At 33.4% G+C, this 22,740-nt stretch overlaps 2 protein-coding genes across 7 annotated transcripts; one reads left to right on the plus strand and one right to left on the minus strand.

The window, feature by feature from the left end:
• The first annotated feature begins 888 nt into the window (after window positions 1-888).
• On the plus strand, window positions 889-16,407 carry DAW1 (Transducin/WD40 repeat-like superfamily protein). Of its 3 annotated transcripts, none has more exons than XM_028253820.2 (24): window positions 889-1,147; window positions 6,325-6,455; window positions 6,828-6,912; window positions 7,078-7,131; window positions 7,342-7,433; window positions 7,519-7,622; window positions 7,998-8,070; window positions 8,932-9,334; window positions 9,731-10,054; window positions 10,148-10,345; window positions 10,670-10,765; window positions 10,872-10,935; window positions 11,190-11,317; window positions 11,914-12,160; window positions 12,304-12,458; window positions 12,548-12,672; window positions 13,381-13,504; window positions 13,595-13,653; window positions 13,844-13,937; window positions 14,024-14,198; window positions 14,445-14,546; window positions 15,318-15,436; window positions 15,889-15,948; window positions 16,179-16,407. In XM_028253820.2, the coding sequence occupies exons 1-24, from the start codon at window positions 1,109-1,111 to the stop codon at window positions 16,281-16,283; spliced, it is 3,156 nt and encodes a 1,051-aa protein (XP_028109621.2). In that variant the 5' UTR covers window positions 889-1,108; the 3' UTR covers window positions 16,284-16,407. The 3 variants fall into 3 exon arrangements, with proteins under 3 accessions (XP_028109621.2, XP_082779890.1, XP_082779893.1); XM_082923764.1 differs by lacking the exon at window positions 889-1,147 and adding an exon at window positions 5,383-6,080; XM_082923767.1 differs by lacking the exon at window positions 889-1,147 and adding an exon at window positions 5,383-5,681.
• A 579-nt stretch (window positions 16,408-16,986) lies between these two features.
• On the minus strand, window positions 16,987-22,292 carry LOC114308266 (uncharacterized). 4 transcript variants are annotated; one of them, XM_028253822.2, is made up of 6 exons: window positions 21,978-22,163; window positions 21,800-21,887; window positions 21,325-21,415; window positions 17,986-18,070; window positions 17,474-17,630; window positions 16,987-17,268 (listed from the first exon to the last, which is right to left on the minus strand). In XM_028253822.2, exons 1-6 carry the CDS (start codon window positions 22,017-22,019, stop codon window positions 17,153-17,155), a joined length of 579 nt encoding a protein of 192 aa, XP_028109623.1. In that variant the 5' UTR covers window positions 22,020-22,163; the 3' UTR covers window positions 16,987-17,152. The 4 variants fall into 4 exon arrangements, with proteins under 4 accessions (XP_028109623.1, XP_028109625.1, XP_028109622.1 ...); XM_028253821.2 differs by lacking the exons at window positions 16,987-17,268; window positions 17,474-17,630; window positions 17,986-18,070 and adding exons at window positions 18,572-18,981; window positions 19,188-19,344; window positions 19,705-19,789 and having other exon boundaries at window positions 21,978-22,292; XM_028253824.2 differs by lacking the exon at window positions 21,800-21,887 and having other exon boundaries at window positions 21,978-22,171.
• Between the last annotated feature and the right edge of the window lie 448 nt (window positions 22,293-22,740).

Genomic DNA, 22,740 nt, shown 5'->3' on the forward strand with positions numbered 1-22,740 from the left:
TGAAGCAAAGTCGTCGCTTGTGGACTAAGATCAAGTGGTCCCGACAACACCTTAGTCAGTTCAGGCTAAAGTCTTGTTTGAAAATAAGTTATTTTAATAATTTTTTGATATTTTATAAAAAAAATAAAGAGAATAATGTGTTTATTTATAATAATTTTTTAACTTTTTAATTAAAATAAAAAGTTGATAAACAAGGCTTAAGCTCTTGTTTAGAATGATGATTTGGATTAAGTTAGTTTTAAAAAATAAAATAAAATAATAAAATAAAATATCACATTTAAATTATAATTATTTTACTTTTGTTTTCATAAAATTATAAATAAAAAAAATTATTCTAAACAAAAAAATAATAATCAAATTAAAATAATTTAAAAAACATTACTAAAAAAATTGTTCCAACACCAACCCAACCAAACCTAATCGTAACACTCAACTGGCTCACCTCCCTTGTTATTTTTCCATGCCTTTTGTTCTTTATTTATGTATGGGAAAGTCTTAGACCTGTGACCTGTCCACCTAAAATTTTTTGGGTACTGATTGTGCAATATAGATTAATTTATCTATTGTGAAATTCTATAATCCATATAGAATGGAATGGAGATTAATTTTCTGAATAATTTATGAGTTGGTAGAGATAAATTTGTAATATTTCTCTTTATTTATATTTATTATTTATGTATTATCTTAATCTGTATTTTTAGCCAATTAATTATCTGATCTGTCTATTGTCGTTTTCCAAACAGTTGGTATCAAATCAGACCGTCAAAATATTCTCTCTCTCTCTCCCTCACAATCTTCGCATCATATCCAAATTGACCGCCACGTATACCTACCCTTCAATCCCAACCGTCCAACCCTCCTTTAAAAAGCATACAAAACCGCTCATGTGTCCGCCTCTATTAAACCAAAAATACACAAACAAAGATACAAAAATAAAACTGTAATCAACCGTTCCACTCTCTCACTAAAACCCCTCTCTTTCCCCGGCGATTTTCTCCAAGCAGAGTTTCTTTCTTCTTCTTATTTTTCATCATCGTGATCGCCATTTCTGATCTCTTCGATCGCTTCGAAGCTTCTCTCGCTGCAGATCCGAAGATCTTCACTCTCCATGTTCGTCAAAAAGCTAGTTGAGAAGGCTTCCAAGAAGGTACTCATTAATTTACTCATCTCGCCATCTTCTCTCTTCTTCTTCTTTGATCTTTTTTTTTTTTTTTAATCGAACACTTCGAATCGCGTGATTTGGAAAATCTAATTTCTAGTTGTTTAGAAAATTAGAATACCCGTCAGTGAAACCGTTAAATTAATTTCCTCTGCCACTTTAGTCTTATATATATTCATATATATTTTTTAATTTTATTTTCTCTCATTGTGTTTTTTGGTTTGTGATCCGTCCATAGATTTTGATTTTTGCAATGTAGTAGTACTATCATTTTATATATTTTCGGGAGATATTTTCATAAATTATTATTTTATTCCATTACATTATCCTAGTTGCTTGGAAAGAAGCAAAGGAGGAAAGTATTTAAGACATAAATTTGGATTGTGAATTTACATTAATTTGATTGATTGGTGGGATAAGATTGATTTTCCATTTGATGACTTTATTTTGTTCTATCTATATATGTAGCAAGAATAATGTGCCTCTTCACATAATGCAAGAGGGGTTCTCTACAATATTTGAAGTTAATGACTTGGTACCTAAAGAGTGTAAGAGAAGATCATATATAATGCTAAGATCAACCAATTGAGTATAACCAAAAATTCGAATTGAGAACTATGTGGTGATAGTTTGGGGAAACTCGAAAAAATAGAGCTTTGTATTTTGAGATATTATTTTAAAAATAATTTTTTATAGAGGGTTTAGACAATTAGAAAATTTGTTTAGTTATATATTTTGAAAATAGTTTTGGAGTTTGGGATAATTTGATTTTTGTTATATGGGTGCGAGAGAAAAAGTAATTGAGAATGAGAGATGAAAGAGAAAAAAAGATTAATTGATTTTTAATAGAGAGAAAAGTGATTTTAGAATTTTGTTTTAAAATTTTTTTAACCAAACATATTTTTGAATTTTTTTTTTTTCTAAAAATATATTTTGAGAGACAAATCAAATATGCCTTTAATGTCTTGTATGTTCGAAGAAGAACCATAAAATTTTAAAATAAATAGATTTGAGATTCTCTGTCTTCAAAAGGTTCATATCCTCTGTCCTATGCACTTGCGTAGGTGCATGAGACAGTGAGGCAGGAACCTTTTGGAATAGAGCATCTAATCCAAAATGTGTAGTATGAACGTGGTACAGGATTGCTTAGAGAGAATTACGTGATGCTTTGTGCTAAAAAAACGTGAAAAATGGAGGAGTTGGTATAAGTATAGTAAATGGCATTGCATACTAGAATGTTGTCTGGAATTTTTGGTAAGTTGATATAATGGGTAATACTTGGGAGAAAATTGGCTGTTGGCCAGGTCATACAGAGGGTAGTGCGATGGTGGAATTTTTTCACAAAGATAAGCTAGAGGCAAGCAGAAAATTAATATATATATATATATATATATTGAAAAATTGAGGTTAATGTCGGTGAGTAAGAGCATCTTCAATGGTAGTAGGCATTTTACCTATCTAAATATTACTATAAAATATATATTTTATTTTGTCTATCAATTGTTTTATGTTTTTACTCCAACCATGCTCTTTATTTTAGCTATTAATCCAAATACTATTAATTTTATAGAATGCCACGTCAACAACAAAGATGGAGGGAAATGATCTTAATGATTGAATACATTTTGCCTAGCGTTGAAGGCTAGCTACATGTAGCTAGTGAATATGAGTTGAGCCAAAATGCCTAATCATATGCCTAGTGCGTTGGAATTGAAAAAAATGAATCACACTAGGTATTTTAACTAACAAATATTATATGCCTAGTGCATTAGAGATGCTCTAATAAGGAGTAAATTCAACTGTGAAACTGGGGTTGGGTGCACTTTTCGAAAAATTAGCGGTATGGTGTTTTGGGTAATTAGTAAAGGGATGTAATTAACTAATGTATATGTTTGGACGAAGATGGAATCAGAAAGTATAATCATGTTTCCTTTTCTCTTCATTTTTTTTTATTTATAAAATTTGATTGGTGAAAGAAAAAGTCGTTATCAATGTATGAATTGGCTTTACTCATGATTTTGACTCACCTAACCAAGCATATTAGTATCCTAAGGATTTCTAACAACTCTTTAATCTTTCTTCATTCATCCTCTTTAACTTTAATAAATGTTTGTAAAGATCACCTTCATAGCCTAGTTACCTGCCACGTGGTCTGAATAGTCAAAGCAATAGCTTTGATTAGTTTCTTTAAATTTTTTGTTTTTTTAGTTTGAAAAAACAAAGGAAAAAAAAAGTAATGTTAAAAGATTTCAAGTATATTATCAAGGAAAATGTTAGAGGTCCCAAATTTTCTATCAAATAAATGACTAAATATCTCACATGGGTGTGTGGTCTACAAAATTGCGGACCCCACACCCATGTGAGACATTTGGTCATTTGTTTGGTAGAAAATTTGGTGTTCCTAACATTACCCTATTATCAAATGTAGATTCACATGGTGTAGGTCTCACATGAGTGTGGGGTCCGCATTTTTTAAAGGTTAATCCGCCAATTAGATAGCTTGGACGGTGCGGTTGTTATGACCCAAGGGAGGAGGGACCATCTCAAAGGGCCCAGTATAATATTGGAACTTCTAAACAAAGATACACTTTAGGGGTAAAACTGTAATAAAATATAATTTTAAAATGAAAAATACAGTTTAGGGGTCAAACTATAATAAAACAATTTTAAAATGAATGTAAAGAGGTGAAAAAGAGATTTGGAAATAAAAGCTCCAAGTAGTATATATATAGTTTCCCACTTGGGTTATGATTGTTGTTTTTAATAGTAAATTTATTCGGAGGTAAAACTGTAATAAAATAATTTTAAAATGAATGAGTGTAAAGAGTTAAAAAAGAGATTTGTAAATAAAGGCTCCAAATAAGTTTCCCACTTCACTGATATTCCAAGATTACTCTGAGGATTTTTTATTTTTAAAATTTTGAATCCTTCTCTCTCAATATATTCTCAACAATTATAAGGGTTGTGTCAATGTTCTTCTTTTATCTTAAAATTCTTTTATAATTTGACAACTCGATATATTGAGATAAATAAATAAATAAAGAGAAAATAGATGACCTGAGCGATATGGTATCCATCATTAAATACTGTCCTTACCTATTTGAATTTGATTTTTTTTAAGAAAAATAATATTGCTTCCTTCTTAAAATAATGGTCCCTGTTGACGAATTTAACTTTTTTTTATAGTATAATTATTATATTTTAAAAATATTTATTTTTTAAAATTATCCTTTGATAGTATATATTTTTGAGAATATTAATTGTCATAATTGTACTTTTTGTATTATTAATCAATTTAAAAGGAGGACAAAATAGTAAATTCATATTATTTTATTCTTTGATTTTTGAAAAGGGACTGATATTTTGGGACAATAAAAAATAAAATAAGAGACTAATATTTTGAGACAAAATGAGTATATTAATTCACTTTTTAGACTCAATGATGTGTAAATAATATAATTGGTTAATGATTAGAAAAATATGAGAGGAAATGTTATCTTTAATACCCTAATCGATTGTTATCTTGAAACTTAGGTCTAATTTTTTTATCTTGAATAACATTACTCTTTTGTTTAAAGGAGAAGGATCCCTTTAGTCCAGATTTTAGATGGAAGGGCATTATTTGGGCCTATGGGGCTTACCATAATTTTTGTTTCAATAATCTGAATCATTCATTTTATCGAATGTTTTATATATTTTATCTACACAAAAAATTAAATCAATCTAATTATTGTATTTTACTCAATTTATCGTGGTTTTAACCAAAAAGAATGTATTTTTAAAATCACAATTTTTTTTTATTAAAAAATAAATTATACTTATAAAATTGATTTAATTTTTTATATGAATAAAATATATAATACTTGACAAAATAAATTATTTAAATTATTAAAACAGTAACCATAATAACTCTCATAAATCCAACCATCACTTTTCAATTCCAAATTTGGACTGAAAGAAGTCTTCTTCCGTTTTTAAATAACATGGACATGTGTTTAACCCAAAAAGGAAAACAACTTGTCCATGTGATGGGCGGTGATATCCACAACACAACCACCCACAATGAAAGACTTTGCAAATGACACGGCGTGGACCTAGGTGGCACCATGTCAGGGGAGGTGCCATCTGCCCAGGGATGGCCGGCCTTTGTCTGTGATGGGCCCTCTGGCCAGTGCGAAAGAAAGCAATAATGCTATAACTGAAGCTACTAGGTGAAATACCTTATAAAAATACATATATATATATATATATATATTCTTTTTATTTTACTTAATTATTTTAGTTAATGTTTACTCTGCTTATATATTTTATTTTAATTATTAATTAAATTAATAATTTTTACAAATTTATTTTAATTAATATAAAATATAAATATATTTTATTCACTTTACATTTTTTTTTTCTTTTTTCAAATTCATAAATCTTTTTTTTCTTTTCTTTTTTTTCTTTTTTAATCTATAAACCAAACACACGTAGTAGTGGCCTCGCAGTTTTACCATCGGAACCATCCTAGATCTTACAGGTTTGTTAATAGAGGTGTCATGCTTCGTTTTATGTGTTGACGGCGTCATCTTTTCCTTTGCAATGCGATCATGTCCTTGCTTCGCTCTAAGAATTATACACGTCGTGAAGATAAAAATTTCTCCCTCCAAAGACCTGACTTTTGTGACCGTGACCTTTGATTTTGCCATCGAACGCTGATAAACCCTCAAAACTTGTCAAAATTTCTAAAATCCCAAGTACTTTTGTTCTTCATTTTACTTGTAAAAATAAAAATGGCTTTTTTTTAATCTTCTTGTTTATATCGCACATTCTTCTCCTCTTTTTTTTTTTCGTTGGTCAGTGAAGCTATAAGCATTTGGTGAGAAGCCATACTTTTGGGTGGTGCGAATAGAATTAGAATTTTACTGTTGTTCTCAAGGTGGGTGACTTAATAGAGACTATAAACCTCATTACCCTTACTGTTAATTGATGGGTTATGATTTAGCCGCTTTGGTAATACCCTGTTGCCAATTTGTGATTGAAGTACTCTGCTTATCAAAAAAAATTTTTTTAAAAAAATAGTGATAGAAGTACCTAATCTTTTCTAGTTGCCCGCAATGGTATACATATATCGTCTCTATCTGGGTTTTTAATGATAACTATGGAATGCTTTTCTGTTGCAGCCTGGAGGAAATTCTGATGGTTTAAAATCTGAAGACATAGATCCACGTCTGGTTTTCCATTATGGCCTCCCGTCAGGATCCATCTTGCTGTCTTATGACTCCATTCAGCAGATTCTGGCCATCCCTACAAAGTAAGTTTCTGTCGCTACTGGAATAATTGCAATGTGCCTCTTCAATTTGGGGGAAGCTTCATGTCTTGCAATGTGATATTTAAGATTTATGTATGCTTACAAATACATAAATGATCTTCTTTCGGTACAATGTAATGGCTAGTGATACTATTTTTCTGTGAATTTGAACATTGTTATGGTTGGTTAAAAATTAAAATAAAATAAAAATCCTACCTCGGTCTTCTAATGTATTATATATTCTGATAATCAATGAGTTTAATCAAATTTGATATAAATGACACCACACTCCAAATTAAACACCCGGAGTTTGTTTGGTAAGTTTGGTGACTTAAAGTGTGGATTTTTGTTTCTGACACATGTTTATGTTCTCAGAGATGGCCAAGTTAAATTATATGGAAAAGATTCCACTCAAGCTATATTGGAATCTACCGAGACAGTACCAAGCAAGTTTTTGAAGGTATGTGTTTTGTGGTGTTTCCCATCCTTCTTTTAGATTCTGGTGCATGATGTGATTCTTAGTGATACATTGCATTGATAATTTCTGTTGGCATCTCCACGTAACATTTCTTCTTGCTTAAAATTGATTGATGAACTGATGCAATTCATGATTTTATTCTTACAGTTTTTCGAGAACCAAGGCATCCTTCTAAATGTAAATGCCAATAACCACATTGAGGCAAGTTATTCCATTGGCTAATTGCCGAAGGTCTTCCTTTTTATTAAGTTTTGGCTCTATTTCTTCTGATATTCAATGTGCGATAAGAGTTTTCTGTGGTATTGCATTGATTAATTTTAACTGTCACATTGTATTTGTTTTATATATATAATTATATATTTGCATCATCCTTTGAATTGAGTTCGTAAAGGAAATCATAGTGTAGTGTAGGTCTGGGACATGGACAAGAAGCTTTTATCTCATGTACATGTCTTTAAGGAAGAAATCACCTCTTTCACGGTCATGCAACTTAGTCTGTACATGTAAGTTTCTTATTTTCAAATGCATTGAAAATAAAACACAAGCATGCACTGCATTTATTAATGGGTATTTTGTATCCATCTACAGGTATGTTGGAGATTATGCCGGTAATGTTTCAGTTTTGAAACTTGATAAAGAATCATGTAATATAGTGCAAATGAAATACTGCATCCCTCTTTCAGCATCTCATGGTGAGAAATATTCGTAGCTTGTAAATTTTTGCTCCTGCTTATCCTATATTATTAGATGTTTGTGATTGTGAAGCGGAACCGAGTTGTACCAGTATTCTTTTGTCTAGTTTTTTTGTCGGTGTAATGACATCTTAACTTATTTTGTGACTCAGTATATTTTTTCACATGTATATCCAAACTGTGCATTATTACTTTTAACATTGAATACATATCATCTGTATCCGTGTGGGCTATAACAGTTCCTTCTCTTACTTGCAAGATGCAGTGATTATGAATGATTAGTTTTTAAGTATTTTCATACTGAGCAACGTTTATTTCTTCCATAATTTGTACTTCAATTTTTCACAAGCTCATGCAACTTGATCTTCAATTTAGGGAATACAGCGGAAATAGCAGGTGATACTTCTGTTACACACATACTGCCTCAACCAACAGCTGAAAGTAAGAGGTAGTATGTCTTCATTTTTTTCACTTTTCATTAGTCTTCAGATATTCCAAATTCAGTGCTTATTGGTTGTGATGATCTTTCGTGATGTTGACCCACCAAATCGGATGCACTTGTTTAATAGATTCATTTTTTTAGGTGTGCGTGCCCATTTCTCATGAGAGAAAGAGAGATGGACCTTGTAAAAATCAGAAGTTATCTTTAGTTGAATATACTGTTTGCCTTCTAAAAGGAAATCCTTTTCATTTTTTCAAGGATGTTAAACGTCATCTTGCCTAGATTACTTGATTTGCCTGTCAATTTTGGACTCCAATTGGCACAGACAATTTTAGGTGCATGGCCTTTTTTGGCAGGTCAAGTAAACCACTATCCTAGCTTAGTCCTTACACTAATCAAAACCATTATTTGCTTCCATGTTAAATTCTTGAAGTGATCACTTAATAAGGTACTGCCAGGGGTATGGACCATGCATCAGAAGTATATAATTTAATATGATGGGATCAACATCTCCTTCCTACTTCATTCATTTGATTTCTGGCCCATCAGCCAGTGAAGACATCACAGCTAGATCAGATAGGTCATTTTGCTCGAATGGAGCCATACTAATAGAATCTGGTTAGCCCGGACCAGTGGCTCAGATAAGAGTTACTGATGCCAGCAGAAATTTTCTGAAACAGCACTTGCTGGCCTTATTGCTCTCATTTTCTGAACAACTATGTTGGTGTAGTGTAATCTGCATTCTCATCTTGTTAAATAGCTCTTATGATTCAAGCACATATCAAGTTAGCCTTGCTATTACCTAGTCCATTAAATGTGTTCGTTTATGAATTCATACACTTTCTTGTGATTTTTGTTTGGATGCAGGGTCCTTATAATTTATAGAGACGGCTTTATTACATTATGGGAAATTCAAGAAAGCAAAGCCATTTTTACTACTGGTGGAACCATGTTGCCAACAGCGTCTCATGAGACAAAGAAAGTGACAGCGGCATGTTGGGCATGCCCCTTTGGAAGCAAAGTAGTTGTTGGATACAGCAATGGAGAGATTTTCATCTGGAGTGTTCCTCCTGCCTCAGCTTCTAAAACTGAACCACCACTAGATAAAGACTTGTGTGTCACTCAAAGTGCACCCATTTGTAAACTGAATCTGGGATATAAATTGGACAAAATCCCTATAGCATCTCTAAAATGGGCTTATGCAGATGGGAAAGCAAGTCGATTGTATGTTCTGGGCATATCGGATATTGTATCTGCAAACTTGTTGCAGGTATTTGGATGTTTTATTATCATTATACCATAAAGCTTAGATTCTTAGTTTTCAGTTTTCTACTTCTGGTGCAACAAATGGTTCTGCATCACAAACTTCACTCCTATTAAAACTCATTGCTTCGTGACTTTCTTGATAATGACCTAGTCTCTTCTCTTGGCTTGTCAGTTATAAATTGTCACCCAATTAATCTTCCTCTTTTGACAGTATGTCTTAGTCAATCAGGGGATAGGGATATTCAAAATACAACTATGACCTTTGATACTTCTCAAAATAAACAAATAAACCTTTATATAAATCATTCAATATCACGACCTTTGGAGACTAGAATTTTTTAGTCACAGTTCTAATTATTTGTTCATTTGTTTCATAAAAAATCTGTCTGTTACGTGACAGGTAGTTGTATTGAATGAGCATACTGAATCTCGTACAATTAAGTTGGGGCTTCATTTGCCAGAACCTTGTGTTGATATGGAAATCATTTCAAGCTCCAATGAGAAAAGCAAGCATAAACAAGATGCTTTCCTTCTGCTTGGGAAATCAGGTCATGTTTATGCCTATGATGATTGTGCAATTGAAAAATATTTATTACAGTGCCAATCTAGGAGCCCGCCATCACTCCCAAAAGAGATAATGGTAAAGCTTCCATTTGCTGATTCAAGCATCACTGTTGCAAAATTCATAACAGACAATCCATATTCATTATGTTCAAGTGATGAGGTAAAAGAGAAGTTTCATTATACATCACATTGGTGTCTCATTATATGATAATTCTTAAGAGTAATGATCTCTATGATATTTCTTGTCATGTAGGGCAATATTATGCTGGAAAAACTTATTCCACCACTATTTCCATTTGACATGAGGCAGAAAGATGCAACTCACTCAACGCACTTTAGTGGGTTTTCGAAGAGTAAGAACTTGTACATAACTGGACACAATAATGGAGCCATAAAATTTTGGGACGCATCATGTCCGGTTATGCTCCCTGTTGTATCAATATTTCAACAGGTAATCTTCTAGATTGCATTATTTAGTTTTTATTTACAAGTGGGATTGTATTTGGACAGAAATTAGCAAAATGATACTTTTCTCTTCTTTCTTTCTTTATTATTATTATATCTATTATTATTGTTGTTGTTTCCAAAAAAGTTGTTATGACCAAAATTTAGTTTTTGTTCATGGGATTGTATTTGGACAGAAATGACCAAAATGGCACTTCTCTCTTTTATTACTATTGTTGTTAATATGGTTGTTATTTTCAGTTTATTGTAAATAAGATTCAGTAGTTCATTTCGTGCTTGTGCTTATTCTATGGTACCTTTAATCTCGCAGAGTGAGGATGATATCTCTTTAAGTGGTGTACCGCTGACAGCATTGTATTTTGATAGCAACTCACGGCTCCTTATTTCTGGAGACCAAAGTGGGATGGTGAAGTTTCCTCTGTTGATTGATCTTGACCAAAAAAAATTTTGATAAAATGTTTTTGTGTACAGTTCTGGAAATGGAACAGTGAATTATTTTTAATGCTGTGCAGATTCGCATTTTTAGGATTAAACCTGAGTCATTCATGCCAGCGAGCAGTTTTATGTCTCTACAAGGTATTACTCATATAATTTAACCACTTTTTTTTTTTTTTTTCAGCTGAATGTAGCCTTGCACAACAGAATAGATTTTTTAATTATTGTAACTAAGAGTTTGAGGGTCTTATGGAGTATGACCTTAAAATGCATGACACTTAGCCCTGTCATTGTGTCAATTTTTGTACGTCTAGTGTAGAAATATAAATACTGCATAGGATACTATGATACTTCTACCACATTGAAATTTCTAATGGGAAAATTGTTATTGACAGGAAGTTTAAAGAAAGGAAGCAATCACATTGTCCAGAGTCTTAAACTTATGAAAGTTAATGGAGCTGTACTTTCTATTGACATACACTCCGTCTCAAGACATCTTGCTGTTGGGTCTGATCAAGGATATGTAAGCTTGTCTTCTTCCTTTTCTTGTGTGTTCTTCGCTCAGTTGCAATTCAATAGCGCTATATGGCTCTGATACTAAGTTTAATTTGTATAAAGAAGAAAAGAGAATGATGAAGATAAAAAGAAGAGAGAGAGAGAGAGATAGAGAGTATATGATATGAAAAGAGGGAAGAGACATTCGGGTCTCTCCCTTGTATTCTATTATTTATACTATTCCTAACAATATTCCAAAAATAACCTTCCGTTGTATAAAGACGTAAAGACATAAATAGAAGGAAGTTCATTCCAACATTAATTAACTAGCCAAGAGAAGCAATCCAAGTTTCTTTCAAACTACATATTTATCAACCTTTTAGACTATCTTCTTCCTTTTTTTTCCTTTCGTTTTTCACCCAGCTGGAACTTGGAAGGGATATAAGTTATAACACTATATTTTATCACTTAGTTAAAACATGGCAGCTTATCAGACTAAATTGTCTTTTCTTAATTAGAATAATGTTGGTTTTGACATTAATGTTAACAAGTTAATTGATTTAGGTCATATGAAGGCCATTAAATAAGAAAATACTGTATGTTAAACACTTTTTTGGCATACAGGTTTCATTGATTGATATGGAGGGGCCAATTCTGTTATATCAGAAGCATATTGCAAGTGAACTTTGCACAGGAATCATTTCTCTGCAGTTTGAAACCTGCAGCATCCATGGTTTTCAGAAGAATATTTTAGTCGTGGCAACAAAGGATTCATCAGTTTTGGCTGTTGAGAGTGATACAGGAAATACTCTCAGCTCTGCCTTGGTCCATCCTAAGAAACCCTCAAGAGCTTTATACATGCAGATTTTGGGTAATACACTGCTCATTTACTCGAGGTTTCTGTGCTGTCCTTTACTTGACTGGACAACTTCTGATGTATGACTTTTCATACATGTGGATAACATTGAAACATCTAATAATCAACTGAAGAAACTATACATTAATGTTGTACAGATGGGCAGGATGCTTCAGGTAGAGGATTGAATAAATTGGAGGGTCAAGATTTGAGTAAAGGGAACTCTATTGATGATGCAATACCAAAGCAATTATCAGTATTGCTATGTTCTGAGAAAGCCACTTATGTATATTCCTTAGTGCATGTAGTCCAGGTAATTGTGCATCACTTATGCAGGCACCTGTGATATGCAGAATCGCTATAGCTGTTACTTATTGTGTGTTTTCCTTTCTTTTCTCTCAGGGCATTAAGAAGGTTCTTTACAAAAAGAAGTTTAATTCTTCTTCTTGTTGCTGGGCATCAACATTTTACACTTCTGATGCTGCTGGCCTTATACTTCTCTTCTCCAACGGAAAAATTGAAATAAGGTGATAACCTTATTTTATGTATTTTCTGAATTTAATTCAATCAAGCTAACAATGTAAGTGAGAAAACAAAATATGTACCAGGAATTGGCTCATTTTTGCAGACCAATAGGGACTCCTCTTCCATTGCTGGAATTATTTTTTTTCCAGCAGAGAATTTAGATATGAAATGTAATTTTGCAAACTACGATATAGGACTCTGCCTCGTTGAAATTCTTTTATTTTGGGCAGAATGGGGTCGCCAAGTTACCCTGTCGGTGATCTTCTCATCATCACCCTTACCATCCTTTCTAGCATGTTTTACAATATGATTTTGTTACATAATGCTGTCATCCCCATATGAAGTGCATATGTTCAGCATGAGAGATGCAGTTTTTCACTTCCAGAAAGTAAGATGAAGCCTTGAATACATAAACAATTCCCAAAAAATAATTTTCTTCCATTTCATGTATTTTGGCTGAAGGAATCTAGTTATTTGAAATTGCTTTGTTTTAATCTCAAGTTGAATCAGTTGTGCAGTCATTCAGCCTTGTGCAAGATTGTTCCCAATATTCAATGAGAAAAATAAGGAAATTTAGGACAAGTGTCCTCCCTAATTCAATGATTAAAGCAAATAATGGAACTAGTCCTGCAGAATTTTCATTTTCAGTATTGCATCACAAAATTGATTTAGTGCATATCCACCTGAATGCTGCTTTTTTGAAATTATAGGTCCCTACCAGAACTGTCCCTTTTGAAGGAAACTTCGATTAGGGGTCTCTCATTATCTACTCCAAAGCTAAATTCAGTTTCTGAGAATGCAGTATGCTGTTCGTGGGATGGAGAACTTATAATCGTAAGAGAGTATATCTTAAATAAGTATATTTCTTGTTTAGATTTCTGCTTGGAATATTTACATGAACTTCTAGTTCTCACCCTTGTACAGGTGAATGGTGATCAGGAAATGTTTGTTGTCTCAGTTTTGCTCCAAAAGAAGATATATCGGTATGCACATTTGATGATGTTCCTTTTATTTTATGCATCAGGAGAACTATAGCATGTTGGCAGAACTATACTTTTCTGAATTTGAGATTCTTTTCGTTTGACATTTTTTTAAGGAATTCAGGATTTACTAATAAATGATTAAGTTGTATACTTAACTGTTATATCATTGTTACTGTACCCTTGATTATAGGCATCTGGACTCTGTTTCCCAAGTTTACAAGAAAGATCTTATAGTTGCACAAGGAGTTATTTCTGCACCTGTCATCCATAAAGAAAAGAAAAAGGTAAATATTGTGCTTACATTGTTTGAAGTTTCCCCCAACCTGGTATATGTGGCACAAAAGGATTCTAATGAACTGGAGCTATATAGGGTATATTTAGCTTGACAGGAAGTAAACCAAAGCATGTTCCTGAGGAAGATACTCAAGGCGCAAGAGAAGATATTGAAGAACTCTCAACAATCTTTTCAGTTGACAACTTTCCATCTATTGCTGAAAGCAGAGGAAACCTGGCCATGGATGAAAATGAAGTCGACTTGGACATAGGTATCCCCGTTCTGCATATCATGTTACCAAATATTTCCTCTCAGAATAAAAAAAAATAATAAGTTAAGAGTTTGTTTAATGCCTGCTTCAGAAGTAGAAAGCTTTGTCCCGTTTTGAGTCATGGATGGTGAAGAATCTAGTCATGAAACTTGATTAGTTATCATTTGGCTTTTCATTCTATTAAGCAGTTTTATGCTAGATTCTTTAGTTTCCAACCACATTACTCTCATGCTTTTGTTTTTTCAGACGACATTGACATTGAAGATCCAGCACAAAAACCAAAAGGACACCCAATAATGGCAGCACTAAACAAACAGAAATTCACAAGCAAATTCCAGGCAATTAAAGGTCAGTTGAAGATTATAATCACTATTGTCTGCAACCATGTGAAATTTCATTTATTTTCTTCTAAATCAACCTTAGCTCTTTGGTTTATGACTTTGTTTCTGATTCTACTCATTGCAATTAAATGTTTGTTGAAGATGATAGATCACCATTGTTTTCAACCTTGTGCAAGTTCATCTATCTTCTTTTTAATCAACCTTTGTTGTTTTGTTTTTTGTGTTTTTATTTTTGTGATTTTTTTTTCTTTCTCTTTTCATCATTTTGGCATAAATGTGTCTGACTGTTGTAGATGGAGATTATTAACTGTAATACTTCATCTGGATCCTAGAAGAAAGAAAATTTGATTTGTAATGCTTTTTTGAGATTTTTCTCCTTACCCTACTTTCCGAAATCCAAACGGAGTCTTAGCATAGATACTTCTTCAGAGGATCAGATACCAAAATTTCTTTGGCACTCCATGGACACATACACGATGAACCTTTGTTGTTTCCATAATAGCACCAATATAGACACCATCATTTTTGTGAAATTGATTTATCCTGACGACATGTAAATTTCCACTTCCTATTTGTCCCACTTTTTCAATGAAGTGTCCATGTGTTGGATGTTCCATATATTTGTACAGATATGTAAAGTTCTTGGATTACATAATTTCTTACATGGGCTTCCTCTAGCCAAGCTTTGCTGACTGAACCTTTTTCTCTTAATTGTTGCATAAGTTCTTTAATTACAATTTACATTGATAAATGTGGGTTGAATACTTTCACACAACAGGTAAACTGAAAGAGATGAAGGTCAAAAATGAAAAAGTGCTGTCAAAGGAAGAGCCACAAGAAGAGAAGGCTGGTGCAGTTGATCAAATTAAGAAAAAATATGGATTTACTATGTCTGGTGTAAGTATGCATCCAATAGATTTATGTCTTATCATCTGTTGTGCACTCCATCACGCAACATGTTGTTTGAGCTGGTTAATTAGTTATATATTTGAATGGGTTTAATACTGATCTGAACATTCAAAATCTGACCAAGACATCACCTTTTGTTTTGAACATTTAAAAAAATGAATTACAGTGAATAATTTTGGTCATGATTGTGGAAATGTGAGCCATATTGATTGTCATATGTTTAAGATGGTTGTAATGCATTGTGCTCCCCTCTTGCATTTTGTATCAGATACATGTTAACAAAAACATCATGAAAACTATTATTATGATTATGAAGTAATGAAAGGACTGGAATTCTTATTGGATATAAGATAAGATCCACTACTTTTAAGCTTTATATTTAGGTTTAATTTCACATATAATGTTCCAGTAGGAGGCATTATTTCCATCTTTGGGTGCAGGATCCTAGTGCTGCAAAGATGGCACAAAGCAAATTGGGCGAAAATGTGAAGAAGTTGCAGGTATCCATGAACATTTTAAGTTTCAAATTCCTACATCTAGTTTGTGAAAAAATTAATAATGAAAGAAAATAATAAATTTGAATACAACAGTGCATCGATAATATCACGTCACGCATGGTATCACCATTTTTAATGCTACATACCAATGGTCTTATTTAGCCTTGCGATAAGCATACAGTTTTGGGTGTTTATTATTGTTTGTGTGATGAGCTTTTGTATATTTTGGACAGGGCATTAGCCTCAGAACTACAGAGATGCAGGATACAGCCCGATCGTTTTCTTCAATGGCCAAAGAGGTCCTGCGAATAGCCGAACATGATAAACGAAGCTCATGATCCCTACGGAATGTATATAATTATTGGAATGTAATTACATCTGTTTTGTGATTATTTTTTCTTTGAATTTTTTTCATGTACATTTATTTGGGAAGCAAAAACAGATGCAGCAGTGTTTGGTAAATTGGTTTTTGAGTGTTGTGAATGCATTTTTGTGTGGATAATTACTGTGAGAATGTGTATTTCTCTTTTTAAGTGGAATTCCAGAGGACAAATTTCAGTATTTTATCCATGTAGGTTGACTCAAATTTCACTTCAGTTTTAATTTGAATAATATAGTCCTTACACTTTTAAGTCTGTTTTTAATTTGATCTTTCTGTCCAAGCAATCTAATTTTATAGTCTAAGAAATAACTTACTGCTCAACTCGACATGGTTATCTGCACTATAAAAAATAAAAAAATTCAAGTTCAATTCATGACTAGCTCAATTAAAATTTGTTTGAAATTGGCTTTCGCTCAAAAGGTAAACAAGTCAAGTTTGAATACATTTTGAAACTCATTAAGCTTGCTTAAACAATCTACTACTCAGCTAGGCTCAAATCGTTTGTAGCCCTACCTGCCCCTACCTGCATTCAGTGTGGAATGCCCTTGTCCTTGAATGTCTCTTGTTTTTATAGTTTGGATGCTTGTAATGGTCTTGCAGAAATATAACCAAATCAAATGATCAGCCAAAACCCCATGTTAAAAGCCCCACACAAAACATGAAAAAAGACCAGAAGTTGTAAATACCAAAAGAAACGGACACAAAATGTGCTGAGAGTTGATTAAACTTCTATCAAGCAAAGAAATTTTGTAGCAGTTACTTTTCTGGTACAAGAAGTTGTTTGTGCATAGCAAGAGATAACGGTGTGCTATGTAGGAGTAACATCTAATGATTTTGCAACAAGTTCACTAATTGGGAGTAAATTCGTTCTTTAACAGCATCCATGTTGCCAGTGTTCAGTGTGAAAATGGTTGCACCTGGATGATTTCTCAACCTCGCAACTGCAGAAATTCAAACATTACAGTCTTATATCACTAGAAATGAAAGAAAGCCTACGAATCATGTTGAACATATCCACTTAAGATCATCTAATTGCAATATTAAAGATTTTTCCATTTCAAGGTTTGAAGAAGTTTCTTTAACATACGGAGATGTGGGTAATCTTCAATGGAGAACATTTTAAAAATTGTTGCATAAAGAGATTACCTCCAGGTATATCTCGACCACCTTTTGGAATGGGAATGGAAGCTAAGAGCGGGATGTTAGATTCCAGAATGTTTAGTACTGCAGGAAAGAATGAAGAACTGTAGAGCTCCATCTTACCAATTTCATCAATGATGAAGAGATCGGTATCTTCCTTGACCTAATAACAAAACATATATCAACTAGTGTAGACTAAAGTATGCAAGTGATACCTTTTGTCATTTCAACCACTAAAATCTTTGAACGGCTCCAAGCCTCCAACCCAACAAGTAAATTCACATACAGTGATTGAATTGTTTGATTTTGGGTAAGCATTGAGTAAAACAAGTAGAATGGTGTAGACAAGTGAATTCTACTCATATCTACTTTTGGGGATTTCAGTGTCGAAAAAACACTCTTCGCCTCTCTAATCTCTGGTGAGGACAACAGAGACGTCATATCATATGAACAAAAAAAAATTCACATACAAATTATGATCCTTGCACCACAATCCAAAGATTGACAGGCTAACCCACCAGCAACTCAGGCAATGCTACTAGCTCAAATGATGATACATCCACTTTGTACCTCCCCACAGTGGGCCATTTAAAAGACTCAGGGCTGCATGGGAGAAGATGCTTTAGCTGACAATTGAAGAATGTCAATAGAAACATTGTAACAGAAGATGACTCATTGTTGATAAGTTAGAACTTTTCCACATTCTGAATATTCAGCAGTAAATGAACATTCGGATTCTCAAGTGATTTAAACTAAAAATTATAATGTCAAGTCATATGAAGGGAACAACCGAACAAGAGAACATTAAGTTATCTGGTGCATATCAGCAAAGTTTGGCACGTCCTGACTCTTGAACATATACTCCAGAAGATAAAACAGACTAACAGAGGTTAAAAAATTGCAGCTAAAGAGGCAAACCACCAGTTAGTTCTTAAATCATCAGAGGCACAAAACTCACGAGTTAAAGATTCATATTCCACTGTTTTCTTGAATAGTTTGCACCAGGTGTGTAAGAAATTCAAATTAAGATCAAACATAAGCAGAACCATCCAGATCAAATTTGAATTTGAGATCAGACATAATCAGCCAACTATCCAAATCCAATTTAAATTACAATCCATGATGCTTATTTATAGTGAAAAAAAATCAAATTTACTGGATATCCGTTAAAGGACAGTCCCAGTACATGATGTTCACACCAGTGCGGATTTCCACCCCCGCATACAAAACATGAGAAAAAGACCAGAAATTGTAAATACCAAAAGAAATGGACACAAAATGTGCTGAGAACTTATTAAACTTCTATCAAGCAAAGAAATTTTGTAGCAGTTACTTATCCAGTACAAGAACCTGTTTGTGCATAGCAAAAGACAACGGTGTGCTATGTAGAAGTAACATCTAATGTTTTTGCAACAAGTTCACTAATTGGGAGTAAATTTGTTCCTTAATAGCATCCCTGTTGCCGGTGTTCAGCGTGAAAATGGTTGCCCCTGGATGATTTCTCAACCTCGCAACTGCAGAAATTCAAACATTACAGTCTTATATCACTCTAGAAATGAAAGAAAGCCTACGAATCATGTTGAACATATCCACTTAAGATCATCTAATTGCAATATTAAAGATTTTCCATTTCAAGGCTTGAAGAAGTTTCTTTAACATACAGAGATGTGGAAAATCTTCAATGGAGAATATTTTTAAAATTGTTGCATAAAGAGATTACCTCCAGGTATATCTCGACCACCTTTTGGAATGGGAATGGAAGCTAAGAGCGGGATGTTAGATTCCAGAATGTCTAGTACTGCAGGAAAGAATGAAGAACTGTAGAGCTCCATCTTACCAATTTCATCAATGATGAAGAGATCGGTATCTTCCTTGACCTAATAATAAAACATAAATCAACTAGTGTAGACTAAAGTATGCAAGTGATACCTTTTGTCATTTCAACCACTAAAAACTTTGAACGGCTCCAAGCGTCCAACCCAAGAAGTAAATTCACATACGGTGATTGAATCATTTGATTTTGGCTAAGCATTGAGTAAAACACGTAGAATGGTGTAGACGAGTGAATTCTACTCGTATCTACTTTTTGGGATTTCAATGTCGAAAAAACACTCTTCCCCTCTCTAATCTCTGTTGAGGACAACAGAGACCTCATATCATTTGAACAAAAAAAAAAAAAATTCACTTACAAATTATGATCCTTGCACCTCAATCCAAAGATTGACAAGCTAACCCACCTGCAACTCAGGCAATGCTACTAACTCAAATGATGATACATCCACTTTGTACCTCCCCACAGTGGGCCATTTAAAAGACTCTGGGCTGCATGGGAGAAGATGCTTTAGCTGAAAATCGAAGAATGTCAATAGAAACATTGTAACAGAAGATGACTCATTGTTGATAAGTTAGAACTTGTTCCACATTCTGAATATTCGGCGGTAAATGAACATTCAGATTCTCAAGTGATTTAAACTAAAAATTATAACGTCAAGTCATATGAAGGGAACAACCAAACAAGAGAACATTAAGTTATCTGGTGCATATCAGCAAAGTTTGACACCTCCTGACTATACTCCAGAAGATAAAACAGACTAACAGAAGTTATAAAATTGCAGCTATTCAAAGAGGCAAACCACCAGTTAGTTCTTAAATCAACAGAGGCACAAAACTCACAAGTTAAAGATTCATATTCCACTGTTTTCTTGAATAGTTTGCACCAGGTGTGTAGAAATTCAAATTAAGATCTAACATAAGCAGTTAACCATCCAGATCAAATTTGAATTTGAGATCAGACATAATCAGCCAACTATCCAAATCCAATTTAAATTAAGATACATGATGCTTATTTATACTAAAAAAAATCAAATTTACTGGATATCTGTTAAAGGACAGTCCTAGTACATGATGTTCACACTCGTGCGGATTTCCACCCCCGCATACAAAGAGGTTGTTTCCATGGTTTGAACTTGTTAGATCACCAGTGCACCACTAATCCCAAAAAAGCTTAATCTACTAGGAAAGAAGCCCAACGATATATATCAAGCTATCCAAGAGAACTCATGACTCCTAGGTCACAATGGAGCAACCATACCACCGTACCCAGGCCCATCCCTTATACTAGACATGTGTTCCAATAGCTTATTGCTTCTGAAAGCATTAGTAATTGGGGTTTCATACATCTAACATTGAATACATAAGGCATCTAATTGATGGATCAAGCACGCACAAATGCACAAGCTCAATATTCCAGTTAAGTTTTCGAGCTAACGTGCGTAACACTTTAAAGTTAGTATTTGATTGTTTTGGGATGTGTTCAGGTCGATGACCTAACAATTTTTAAACATTGTACTAAACAGTATTTGATTGATCATATCATGCTGATGACCTAACAGTTTTTATAATCACTTTGCATAGAAAAAGTTCTTCATGCTTTCATGTTTCAGATCATGTCCATACCACTTAGAAATGTTGTCCATGTAAGAAGCAAAGTTCATGTTTCTTTTTTGATTGGCAAAAGTTCTTCATGCTTCAGCAAGTGAATGTAAGATCTGCCAAATAACCAATTATCCTAATATAACTGGAAACACCAGCAACCTAGTTTAAAGCCAAAAAAAAAGGTATTCCAAACTGCAACAGGTGACAGAAAAAGCACAGAAGCTCTAATAGTTGTGCTACAAATTTCACATTTAAACTAAATAACCATTTTTACTAGGAATTTTTTCCTTGAAAAGAATTTACTTAAAAGCAAGCCAAAAGACCACATACATGCCCATAATTGTAACAAGCAAAAGAGTACAAATTTGCTAAATTTTTAAGGGAAAACCCAAAAAAACTACAGCTCGGAGAAGAAGAGTTACCTTGAATTGGTGGTGGAAGCAAGGGGCCCTCTACGACCATCTAAAGTAACCACTTCAAACCCAACCCTCTCACTTCCTTGCCTAATCTCACCTATTCCATCATTGTTAAAAGACAATTAATTATATTTCCATACAAATATTCCTATTGTTTATAGACACAAAAAGATTCAAGAGCATTGATTACAAAATATAGAAAAATGAATTCCAACAATGAATGACAATGATTGAACTTCAAGACCATCCAATGTTTGATTCTTACTCATATATCAGAATACTTGTTTATATTAGCTTTCACCAATTTCTTCATATCGGCCTCACCCATAATTAGAATTAAATGTGAAATTTACAGATATTTAGGCTGTGTTTGGATTTTAGGTTTGGATAATGATTTGTGAATCTCCACAAATTCCTTCCGAAATCCAAGATTCAAACAAAACCTTAGTAGCTCAACCAGTGTTTAGAGAGAGAGCATTACGAGTGTAGAAACCCTGAACCTTGAAGTTAGGGTGAGAAGTTTTAAGGGTCTCCAGAACTTTAATGATCAGAGTTGTTTTACCCACAGCCTGAGAAACATGGGCACATAATACGATGAGAGACAGAGACAGAGACAGAGACAGAGACAGAGAGGAATTTGGAGACTTTGTTGTACTTACAGGAGGGCCTGTAACAAGGATGCATTTTCCGGCAGCTGCCATTCCCTTCTCTCTCTCTCTCTCTCTCTCTCTCCTCTCTCTGGTGCTATGTGATTGTGAAGCTTTTCGACCTTTAGTTGCACGAAGACGAAGCCGGAGCGGGAGCGGGAGCGAGCGTGAGCCGAAGTTTCTTACCCTCCGTTTGGAAAGTGGTTGGTTTTTTTTTTTTTTTTTTTTGATTTTTTTAATTTAGAACTAAAATATTTAGTTTGAAAATAATTTTTTTTTGACTTTTTTAACGAGGTATCTTCGTGATAAATGATCAAAGTGCCTTTTAAGCGATTTTTTCATGATCAAAGTGCCTTTTAAGCGATTTTTTCATGTCAACTTCTTGCTTTACCTCTTTCACGTCAGCATCATTGGAGCGGATTTTTATTTATTTTTTTTAAATTAGGCGGATTTTTATGAATTTTTTTTTAATTTATGTTTTTGTCATTTTTCTTTTTCTATATATTAATTTATTCTTTTTCTTTAATTTACGTTTTTGTCTTATTTATTTTTATTAGTATACAATAAGTTGTTTTTATTTTTCAAAAATAGATTTTCATGTGTTTTATTTAGAGTGCTGCTATTAGCACCTGTCAAAATTCTTTAGACCCCCCATTCTATAATTTTTTTTATTACAATTATACCCTATAATAGAACACCCACTTATCAATAAGAACTAATACTCTATAACATTGGACACCCACCCCCACCCCCACCCCCACCTCCACCTCCACCT

This window comes from Camellia sinensis, chromosome 1, assembly GCF_055761805.1.
Source record: "Camellia sinensis isolate YWXY chromosome 1, ASM5576180v1, whole genome shotgun sequence".
Classification (NCBI taxonomy): Eukaryota; Viridiplantae; Streptophyta; class Magnoliopsida; order Ericales; family Theaceae; genus Camellia; species Camellia sinensis.